At 42.3% G+C, this 12,501-nt stretch overlaps 1 protein-coding gene across 2 annotated transcripts in view; it reads right to left on the reverse strand.

The window, feature by feature from the left end:
* Nucleotides 1-12,501, reverse strand: part of atp6v1h (ATPase H+ transporting V1 subunit H) — a 64,042-nt gene that overhangs the window by 18,594 nt on the left and 32,947 nt on the right. For both annotated transcript variants that reach the window (XM_061978756.1, XM_061978755.1), the window contains one exon: nt 7,722-7,914. In XM_061978756.1, the coding sequence (XP_061834740.1) occupies nt 7,722-7,914 (193 nt within the window). The remainder of the gene's footprint in view (nt 1-7,721; nt 7,915-12,501) is intronic.

Consider the following 12,501-nt stretch of genomic DNA (forward strand, 5'->3'; position numbering starts at 1 on the left):
GCCAATTTAGAACAGAAATACCATGGTCCGTAAACCAGGCACGGGTAGATTTTGCGCTGTGTGCAGGCGCCAAGTCCTGTTGGAACTTGAAATCTCCATCTCCATAGAGCAGGTCAGCAGCAGGAAGCATGAAGTGCTCTAAAACTTGCTGGTAGACGGCTGCGTTGACCCTGGATCTCAGGAAACAGAGTGGACCGACACCAGCAGATGACATGGCACCCCAAACCATCACCCAACCATGCAAATTTTGCATTTCCTTTGGAAATCGAGGTCCCAGAGTCTGGAGGAAGACAGGAGAGGCACAGGATCCACGTTGCCTGAAGTCTAGTGTAAAGTTTCCACCATCAGTGATGGTTTGGGGTGCCATGTCATCTGCTGGTGTCGGTCCACTCTGTTTCCTGAGATCCAGGGTCAACGCAGCCGTCTACCAGCAAGTTTTAGAGCACTTCATGCTTCCTGCTGCTGACCTGCTCTATGGAGATGGAGATTTCAAGTTCCAACAGGACTTGGCGCCTGCACACAGCGCAAAATCTACCCGTGCCTGGTTTACGGACCATGGTATTTCTGTTCTAAATTGGCCCGCCAACTCCCCTGACCTTAGCCCCATAGAAAATCTGTGGGGTATTGTGAAAAGGAAGATGCAGAATGCCAGACCCAAAAACGCAGAAGAGTTGAAGGCCACTATTAGAGCAACCTGGGCTCTCATAACACCTGAGCAGTGCCAGAAACTCATCGACTCCATGCCACGCCGCATTAACGCAGTAATTGAGGCAAAAGGAGCTCCAACCAAGTATTGAGTATTGTACATGCTCATATTTTTCATTTTCATACTTTTCAGTTGGCCAACATTTCTAAAAATCCCTTTTTTGTATTAGCCTTAAGTAATATTCTAATTTTGTGACACACGGAATTTTGGATTTTCATTTGTTGCCACTTCAAATCATCAAAATTAAATGAAATAAACATTTGAATGCATCAGTCTGTGTGCAATGAATAAATATAATGTACAAGTTACACCTTTTGAATGCAATTACTGAAATAAATCAAGTTTTTCAAAATATTCTAATTTACTGGCTTTTACCTGTATGTCATTGACAGAATTCACTATTAAGATAGCAGTAGTGTTTCTGGGGTGATGCTGAATAAAAGTGGTTGGAGCAGACGGACATAAGGAACTCTAATGATAGCCCTTCTGCCGAGCAAACACACAATAAGACCGCAGCAGAATGAAAATTGTACCACCACCACACTGCCATTGTGTGCCTGTTCAAGGACTTGCAGATGGCAAGGCTGCTCGTCCCGCCAGCACAATCACCAACTAATGAGGCCTTTTGGGAGAAACAGCAAATCCCATCTCCCTTGGAATAAACTTGTTTAAAATAACAACTAGTTTTCATTTGTTAAAGGGGAACTGCACTTTTGTCTATCGTTCACAATCCTTATGAAAGACAAGAAGATAACACTTTTTTTTTCACATTCTAACATGGATACCGGAGGGTGAGTTCCAACTATCGTGGGATCACACTCCTCAGCCTTCCTGGTAAGGTCTATTCAGGTGTACTGGAGAGGAGGCTACGCCGGATAGTCGAACCTCAGATTCAGGAGGAACAGTGTGGTTTTCGTCCTGGTCGTGGAACTGTGGACCAGCTCTATACTTTCGGCAGGGTCCTTGAGGGTGCATGGGAGTTTGCTCAACCAGTCTACGTGTGCTTTGTGGACTTGGAGAAGGCATTCGACCGTGTACCCCGGGAAGTCCTGTGGGGAGTGCTCAGAGAGTATGGGGTATCGGACTGTCTGATTGCGGCGGTTTGCTCCCTGTATGATCAGTGTCAGAGCTTGGTCCGTATTGCCGGCAGTAAGTCGGACACGTTTCCAGTGAGGGTTGGACTCCGCCAAGGCTGCCCTTTGTCACCCATTCTGTTCATAACTTTTATGGACAGAATTTCTAGGCGCAGTCAAGGCGTTGAGGGGATCTGGTTTGGTGGCTGCAGGATTAGGTCTCTGCTTTTTGCAGATGATGTGGTCCTGATGGCTTCATCTGGCCAGGATCTTCAGCTCTCACTGGATCGGTTCGCAGCCGAGTGTGAAGCGACTGGGATGGGAATCAGCACCTCCAAGTCCGAGTCCATGGTTCTCGCCCGGAAAAGGGTGGAGTGCCATCTCCGGGTTGGGGAGGAGACCCTGCCCCAAGTGGAGGAGTTCAAGTACCTCAGAGTCTTGTTCACGAGTGAGGGAAGAGTGGATGGTGAGATCGACAGGTGTCTTCAGTAATGCGGACGCTGTATCGATCCGTTGTGGTGAAGAAGGAGCTGAGCCGGAAGGCAAAGCTCTCAATTTACCGGTCGATCTACGTTCCCATCCTCACCTATGGTCATGAGCTTTGGGTTATGACCGAAAGGACAAGATCACGGGTACAAGCGGCCCAAATGAGTTTCCTCCGCCGGGTGGCGGGTCTCTCCCTTAGAGATAGGGTGAGAAGCTCTGTCATCCGGGAGGAGCTCAGAGTAAAGCCGCTGCTCCTCCACATCGAGAGGAGCCAGATGAGGTGGTTCAGGCATCTGGTCAGGATGCCACTCGAACGACTCCCGAGGGAGGTGTTTCGGGCACGTCCGATCGGTAGGAGGCCACGGGGACTATGTCTCCCAGCTGGCTTGGGAACGCCTCGAGATCCCCCGGGAGGAGCTGGACGAAGTGGCTGGGGAGAGGGAAGTCTGGGCTTCTATATATATATATATATATATATATATATATATATATATATATATATATATATATATATATATATATATATATATACTTGCAGTGTGTATATTGTACATATTACATATTGTTATGAACGTGTCTGTTACTACATTATATATAGACTTGCGTGGATACAAAATGTTGGAGGGTTTTGAAGATGTTTTAGAGGGCTTTGAAGGCTACAACGATGACTCCCATTAGCCGCATCTTCCAAGCGCTTATCATTTTTTAAATCCTAAAAAAAAAAAAGACGTGTTCTTGTCTCTCATAATGATTGTGAACGTTAGGCAAAATTCCAAAAAAGGTGCAGTTCCTCTTTAAGGGAGCAACAATGAGCTGTCCTACTTACTGTACAAAGGATATCTTAGGTCTCCTTGCCCCACCCACTTCTGCTTTTAACGAGCAGCAATGTGTCAGTCATAACGTAAACGAGTGTAAATGGGAATTATCAATCCCGACAGAAGTGCCGTCCAACTCCCTGGCAATTCCCTCAACACGAACAAGGCTGTCGGTGAATAAGAGTTGAGCAGGACAAGCTGTGCTCAAGCTTCAGTCATGCAATCAATCGCCATTCATCGCGTGCATTGTGCTCAATACTTCAGATTCTCTGTGAGCTGGCAAGACTGGACAAAGCTCGCAAATAATCGAGGCTTTTCATTGAAATATTCAAATGACATGATTTGACTTACTGTTGAGCTCTCGGCATACTGATTGTTCTTGTCTTTTCTTTGACGACACCCTGTGCCAAAGCGACGATGTGACGCAGTAGTGCATCTGTTCAGAGGACTCTTCAGTTAGTGGGGACAGTGACGCTCTGCCAGTAGGGCGGCGGTCTAATGCAGTGTTTTTCAACCTTTTTTGAGCCAAGGAAAAATTTTTTCATTGAAAAAATGCGGAGGCACACCACAAGCAGAAATCATTAAAAAATGAAACTCAGCAGCCAATTGTTGGAATAATTGTTTGTAAGTTATCACAAAAAGAAACGTGGTATTATGAATGCTGTCTTTGGAGGCCTGACAAGAGGAGGAAGGCTCGTGAGGCGCCACTGTGATTTCAGCACGGACAGATGGCAGGATGTGCTCAACTCCCGGAGGAACTCTCTTTGAAGTGTTAAACGAACTCTCTTTGAAGTAATTCACAAACTCTCTTCCAACTATTTGGTCAACGCTATTTATGACCCGCTGCCCTCTTGAAGTTGCTGTGGACAGGAGACGGGAGGGGTTATCCATTGTCCTCCAACACCTGCCCCAGCTGGATCCAGGAAGAGCCCAAGCCCGAGAAATACCCTTCTTGGACTTCAAAGCGACCGAAAACAATGACTCTTTTTAATACCTCCCATTCCTGCTGTGACATATGTTGGTGCGTGAACATGGAACATCTGAATTAAAAGAGGAGACGAAAACCTTCTTCGTCAGAGCGTGCTAAGACACTGTAAGAGGTTACAGGTTGACGCCTTCTCTCCTCAATAGAGTCAAAATTTAATTATGTCTCTGTTTGATTCTTTGCCTTTTTGTCTTGTTTAATAGATGTCCTGTGTTTGAACGTGACACCGATATTGACAATAAATGGTCGTTGTCGCAATTGTTGGATATGACTTTAAAACATAACCAAGCATTTGAGAGCAAAGTAGGTGTACTGTCACCACCTGTCACATCACACCCTGACTTATTTGGACTTGTTTGCTGTTTTCTTGTGTGTAGTGTTTTACTTCTTGTCTTGCGCTCCTATTTTGATGGCTTTTTCTATTTACCATATTTTTCGGACTATAAGTCGCAGTTTTTTTTCATAGTTTGGCCGGGGGTGCGACTTATACTCAGGAGCGACTTGTGTGTGAAATTATTAACACATAAGAGTAAAATATCAAATAATATTATTGATCTCATTGACGTAAGAGACTAGACGTATAAGATTTCATGGGATTTAGCGATTAGGAGTGACAGATTGTTTGGTAAACGTATAGCATGTTCTATATGTTATAGTTATTTGAATGACTCTTACCATAATATGTTACGTTAACATACCAGTTGGTTATTTATGCCTCATATAACGTACACTTATTCAGCCTGTTGTTCACTATTCTTGATTTATTTTAAATTGCCTTTCAAATGTCTATTCTTGGTGTTGGCTTTTATCAAATACATTTCCCCCAAAAATGTGACTTATACTCCAGTGCGACTTATACATGTTTTTTTTCCTTCTTTATTATGCATTTTCGGCCGGTGCGACTTATACTCCGAAGCGACTTATAGTCCGAAAAATACGGCATTTGGTATTTTCCTGTAGCAGTTTCATGTCTTCCTTGACCGCTATTCCCCACACCTGCTTTGTTTTAGCAATCAAGAATATGTCAGTTGTATTTTTATCGTTCTTTGTGGGGACATTGTTGATTGTCATGTCATATTCGGATGTACTTTGTGGACGCCGTCTTTGCTCCACAGTAAGTCTTTGCTGTTGTCCAGCATTCTGTTTTTGTTTACGTTGTAGCCAGTTCAGTTTAAGTTTCGTTCTGCATAGCCTTCCCTAAGCTTCAATGCCTTTTCTTAGGGGCACTCATCTTTTGTTTATTTTTGGTTTAAGCATTAGACACCTTTTTACCTGCACACTGCCTCCCGCTGTTTCCGACATCTACAATGCAATTAGCTACCTGCTGCCACCTACTGATATGGAAGAGTATAACGTGGTAAGTCTGCCGATCCCCAGACAAAACAGACACTCAACAACGGCACATTATTTGCGGATTATAATTACTGGTTTGCAAAAAAGATTTTTAACCCAAATAGGTGAAATTAGATCATTTCCCACGGCACACCAGACTGTAGCTCACGGCACACTGGTTGAAAAACACTGGTCTAATGGGAGGATTGCTAGTTTGTCTTTTGAGCCACGTTCAAGTGGTGCGCAAGTATCCTAGAGCGGAATTCTGAACCATACATGACACTACATCATGATGGTGGCAATGAGTGCTTTGACGGTGGAGAGGCATTATATTCGATTCGATTCAATGTCTGCTTGCCAAGAGAGCAGCCAAGCGAGAGGAATCACTTGACAATCATACAGGTAAAAGCCAGTAAATTAGAATATTTTGAAAAACTTGATTTATTTCAGTAATTGCATTCAAAAGGTGTAACTTGTACATTATATTTATTCATTGCACACAGACTGATGCATTAAAATGTTTATTTCATTTAATTTTGATGATTTGAAGTGGCAACAAATGAAAATCCAAAATTCCGTGTGTCACAAAATTAGAATATTACTTAAGGCTAATACAAAAAAGGGATTTTTAGAAATGTTGGCCAACTGAAAAGTATGAAAATGAAAAATATGAGCATGTACAATACTCAATACTTGGTTGGAGCTCCTTTTGCCTCAATTACTGCGTTAATGCGGCGTGGCATGGAGTCGATGAGTTTCTGGCACTGCTCAGGTGTTATGAGAGCCCAGGTTGCTCTGATAGTGGCCTTCAACTCTTCTGCGTTTTTGGGTCTGGCATTCTGCATCTTCCTTTTCACAATACCCCACAGATTTTCTATGGGGCTAAGGTCAGGGGAGTTGGCGGGCCAATTTAGAACAGAAATACCATGGTCCGTAAACCAGGCACGGGTAGATTTTGCGCTGTGTGCAGGCGCCAAGTCCTGTTGGAACTTAAAATCTCCATCTCCATAGAGCAGGTCAGCAGCAGGAAGCATGACGTGCTCTAAAACTTGCTGGTAGACGGCTGCGTTGACCCTGGATCTCAGGAAACAGAGTGGACCGACACCAGCAGATGACATGGCACCCCAAACCATCACTGATGGTGGAAACTTTACACTAGACTTCAGGCAACGTGGATCCTGTGCCTCTCCTGTCTTCCTCCAGACTCTGGGACCTCGATTGCAAAAGGAAATGCAAAATTTGCTTTCGTCAGAAAACATGACTTTGGACCACTCAGCAGCAGTCCAGCTCTTTTTTTCCTTAGCCCAGGTGAGACGCTTTGCGCGCTGTTTCTTGGTCAACAGTGGCTTGACACGAGGTATGCGGCAGTTGAAACCCATGTCTTTCAAGCGTCTCTTGGTGGTGGATCTTGAAGCACTGACTCCAGCAGCTGTCCACTCCTTCTGAATCTCCCCCACATTTTTGAATGGTTTTTTTTTCACAATCTTGACCAGGGCGCGGTGATCCCTATCGCTTGTACACTTTTTCTGACCACAGTTTTTCCTTCCCTTTGCCTCTCCATTAATGTGTTTGGACACAGAGCTCTGAGAACAGCCAGCCTCTTCAGCAATAACCTTTTGTGTCTTTCCCTCCTTGTGCAATGTGTCGATGGTTGCCTTTTGGACAGCTGTCAAATCTGAAGTCTTCCCCATGTTTGTGTAGGCTTCAGAACTGGACTGAGAGACCATTTAAAGCCCTTTGCAGGTGTTTTGAGTTAATCAGCTGATTAGTTTGTGGCACCAGGTGTCTTCAAAATTTAACCCTTACACAATATTCAAATTTTGTGACACACGGAATTTTGGATTTTCATTTGTTGCCACTTCAAATCATCAAAATTAAATGAAATAAACATTTGAATGCATCAGTCTGTGTGCAATGAATAAATATAATGTACAAGTTACACCTTTTGAATGTAATTACTGAAATAAATCAAAATATTCTAATTTACTGGCTTTTACCTGTATATTTTGTCCTTGCAAACCTTAGGAATTTTGAAATTTCCATAGAACATGAAAACGTTAATGAAATATTCATCAACGTATTGAACGTAGACAGCAGTGAGCTAACTAAACAACACGGCGGTAAATCTTATTTATGCAACTTTTATGGACATAGTTTCTTTTATCGCCTTCCTCTGTTTTTTAATAGCGCCATTTGCGTTTTCCCCCCCAGAGGCGATAAAGCAGGCAGCCCAATTACAAGTGAAAAGTGCTGCACTAGAGTTTGTAAATATCTGAGTGCACTTCAAAGACATAAAGCGCCAAATTGGGGAGCTCTACACGTACCCTGAAGGCAGCCAGAATGATCCGAGTGACCTTCTCCTTGACAGATTCCTGCAGGATATCAGAGAGGGCAGGCACGACGTTGTAGCGCCTTAACTGCTCGCACAGCTGGGGGCTGAAGGCCAGGAGCCAAACGCAGAAGATCATCTGGTATTGGAGCTGGAAGCCACACTTGTTGCTCAACACCGCTGTAATACTTGAAGAGGAGGCAGGGTGGAAAAGGCAAGTCAAAAAGTACAAAGGGAAAAAATTATATTGATGAGAAGCCATATTTTCACTTTTTTAATGGCCAAGCTTTCACAGCAGTGTGTCTCCATGCCACTGAGCTATTAGTCCCGATAATAGACTAGAATACACAATGTCCACACAGGCTCCTAGTGTTGGTCCAAACACACAATGAATGACTTTCAAAAGATGCGGAGGGGGTCCACATTTGCAGAGAAAGATGCTAAGTAGCATGATGCAGACCTCCTAAGATGCAAATGCAAATGAAGCCACAGTTTCCATGACAAAAATGGGTTTGGGATTAACACACGGCCAATCATAAGACTGGACAAACAGGAGTTAACAAGATGCATTACTTCCCCAGTCTTTCCCTTACATGTAATTGATTGGGTGCGCCGCCACGGCAAAATAAAAGCCACAATACGTTAAAAACAAAGGTCTTTTACGTGAAAACAAATTAAAGTATTGAGCAAAAGCTGTGCATAATTATGTGCATGTGATTATTTAAATTTTTAATAAAATTGCTAAATAAAAAAAATATATATTTTCACATTGTCATTATGGGATATTGTCTACAGCAGGGGTGCTCACACTTTTTCTGCAGGCGAGCTACTTTTCAATTGATCAAGTCGTGGGGATCTACCTCATTCATATATATAATTTATATTTACTTATTTATGAAATATATGTTTTTGTTAACAAGTTAAAGGTGTTTAATGATAATGCAAGTATGTTTAATACATATAGTTAATATTGTTAATACATTAAAGGTGTTTAATGATAATACAAGTATGTTTAATACATATAGTTAATATTGTTAACAAGTTAAAGGTGTTTAAAGATAATGCAAGCATGTTTAACACATATAGTTAATATTGTTAACAACTTAAAGGTGGTTAAAAATAATACAAGCATGTTTAACACAAATAGTTAATATTGTTAACTTAAAGGTGGTTAAAGATAAAACAAGCATGTTTAACACATATAGATTCCTTTCTTTCATGAAGACAAGAATATAAGTTGGTGTATTACCTGATTCTGATGACTTGCATTGATTAGAATCAGACAGTGGTGATGATAAGGTCCGCATTTTCGAATGGAGGAGAAAAAAAGTGCTCCTTTCTGTCCAATACCACATGAAAGTGGTTGGTTTTTGGCATCTTATTAGTCCAGCTTCCGTACTCCTTTGTATGCACTTTACAAGAAATACATTGTCGGCAAACTCCGTAGCTTGCTAGCTTGTGCACGCCAGCTTTCTGAGACTCTTATTTTGGTAGCGCAGGCAGGATGAAGCAGAGCTTTTATTGTGCAACTGTGCAGTCGGTCTTTGGAGTTTTGACGACAGGTACGGCGCCAGAGTCTGTTGAAATAAAGTGTTTCTCGCCTTCCTGTCGGTAATTTTAATGAGCTGGCAGCAGCCAGCGTCATCTCAGAAGACCCTCGGGTGCCGTGAATGTCAATCAAGTGACGAAAGTGACGTCATAGTGAAGATTTATGATCGCTCATTTTTAGGACTATTTTTTTAATGCCTGGCTGGTGATCGACTGACACACCCTCCGAGATCGACCGGTAGATCGCGATCGATGTAATGAGCACCCCTGGTCTACAGAATTTTGAGGATAAAAATCAATTTATATTTTAACATTGTAATTGGAATGTAAACTTTTAAATATCCAAGTTAAATAAAACAGACAAACAATACAAAAATAATAATAAAATATACTCAGTCTGTAAGCAAAATGTTGCACTTTAATAAAAATCACAACCAAAAGCAACAAAATGGTTCTGTCTTTGTTAAGGAGGGGGTGTGGGGACCCTCAAATATACACAACCAAAACAATAAATAAAATGACTAAATGAAGTTCCAGCCATCCATCTATTTTTTACCGCTTGTCCCTCTCTGGGTCACGGGGGGTGCTGGAGCCTATCCCAGCTGCATTCGGGCAGAAGGCGCGGTGCGGTGCACCCTGCACACGTCGCCACCTCATCTCACGGCCAACATACCGTATTTTCCGCACTATAAGGCGCACCTAAAAACCACAAATTTTCTCAAAAGCTGACAGTGCGCCTTATAACCCGGTGCGCTTTATATATGGATAAATATTAAGATTCATTTTCATAAAGTTTCGGTCTCGCAACTTCGGTAAACAGCCGCCATCTTTTTTCCCGGTAGAACAGGAAGCGCTTCTTCTTCTACGCAAGCAACCGCCAAGGTAAGCACCCGCCCCCATAGAACAGGAAGCGCTTCTTCTTCTACTGTAAGCAACCACCCGCCCGCGTAGAAGAAGAAAAAGCGCGCGGATATCACCGTACGTTTCATTTCCTTTGTGTGTTTACATCTGTAAAGACCACAAAATGGCTCCTACTAAGCGACAGGTATCCGGTTCATGAAAAGACGCAATCTCTCCATCCGCACACGGATTACTATTTCACAGCAACTGATATTCCTGTGAACCGCACTGTGGATACAACGGGAGCACGTACGGTGAATATTCGCACCACAGGGAATGAGAAGTCATCCTTCACTGTGGTTCTAGCTTGCCATGCTAATGGCCAGAAACTTCCACCCATGGTGATATTCAAAAGGAAGACCTTGCCAAAAGAGACCTTTCCAGCCGGCGTCATCATAAAAGCTAACTCGAAGGGATGGATGAAGAAAAGATGAGCGAGTGGTTAAGGTACGTTTAAGTTTACGCGAAGAGGCCGGGTGGCTTTTTTCACGCAGCTCTGTCCATGTTGATATACGTATGTTTGTGATTGCACATTTGCGTACATTTTGGGAGTGAACAGAGTTGTTAGAACGCTGGTTTTTAATATATTATTAAAGTTTGACTGACCTATCTGACTGTTTTTTTTACATTCCTTTAGCGCAGTTAGATGCGGCTTACAACACGGGGCGGCTTATAGGTGGACAAAGTTTTGAAATATGCCGTTCATTGAAGGCGCGGCTTATAACCCAGGGCGCCTTATGGTGCGGAAAATACGGTAGATAGAAATCATTCACACACTAGGACTAACCGTCGAGAGTTTTAAAGCGGTTATCATTACTACTGTTTATGTGCATGCCCGCAATTGCTAAAACCGAATGACCGCTATCCTAACCAGTAACAATGCATGCATATGGCGGTTATTGACGCTGGAAAAGTTATGACTTTATTTTCATTTATTGTTCGGTTAATTGATTTATCGAATATTGGCCCAAAAATGTCTAATGAAAACCAAGGTACCCAATGTTCCCTCTAAGGTGCGCGCCTGTGCAATTGCGCACTGCTCAAGCGTCCTCTGCGCATGGCAAATCTATGCCACGCACAACATCAAATAAAAAAATAAGCGCATAACAATTTTTGACACAGAAAACAGTTTTCGTCATCATTGTTTAAATATTGTAACGTCTGTCGAGACGCGTTCAGGACATGAATTGCATCCATCACTTTACTGAGCAAAACTCTTTATTGTCGGCCATAAACACATCACCAAAACATTAGTAAAAGAAATGATACCTAGCAAAACTGGTCATTTTCTGCAGTACAAACCAGACCAAAAGCAACTTTGTTATATCAACAGCAGCCGCTCGCTCTTTCTCACTTGCGCCAACACATGCACATATGGCACTTAGCCAGTGATGCGTTTACAGCCACACAAAAAGTCGGACAACTCCAACACCACACATAAAGTGTCATTCCAGGTCGCTACACTATGATTTACCAATCAAATGTGTGCTTATTCTAGTGTCATTTATTAGGAATCTTAATTGATAAATATTAATCATGAAATGTTTATAGTATATTCAATAAATACTAATAAAAATATATTTTTTACAAACAGGAAGTTGCAGGAATGTACACATGATCCCCTGCTTACATCTCATTGTGCAACATGTGAATGTTTTAATGGGATCTAAATGCAATGTCTGAAAGGGGTACAAATTATTTCTAAAGCGGGACCTCCACCCAGACAAACAATACAAGTACACAGTTCATGAAAAACTATATTTGTTGTTATTGTCATTGTAAGTGGGCCTAAATACTTATATTAGAAAATAACCTCATGGAAATGACTGCTGTCATATGATTATAATAAGAGAATGTTGTCTGTCTACCCAATGTTCCCTCTAAGGTGCGCGCCTGTGCAATTGCGCACTGCTCAAGCGTCCTCTGCGCATGGCAAATCTATGCCACGCACAACATCAAATAAAAAAATAAGCGCATAACAATTTTCGACACACGGACACGACAGAGAAAACAGTTTTCGTCATCATTGTTTAAATATTGTAACGTCTGTCGAGACGCGTTGAGGACATGAATTACATCCATCACTTTACTGAGCAAAACTCTTTATTGTCGGCCATAAACACATCACCAAAACATTAGTAAAAGAAATGATACCTAGCAAAACTGGTCATTTTCTGCAGTACAAACCAGACCAAAAGCAACTTTGTTATATCAACAGCAGCCGCTCGCTCTTTCTCACTTGTGCCAACACATGCACATATGGCACTTAGCCAGTGATGCGTTTACAGCCGCACAAAAAGTCGGACAACTCCAACACCACACATAAA

The sequence above is a fragment of the Nerophis lumbriciformis genome, linkage group LG19, assembly GCF_033978685.3.
Source record: "Nerophis lumbriciformis linkage group LG19, RoL_Nlum_v2.1, whole genome shotgun sequence".
Lineage (NCBI taxonomy): Eukaryota > Metazoa > Chordata > Actinopteri > Syngnathiformes > Syngnathidae > Nerophis > Nerophis lumbriciformis.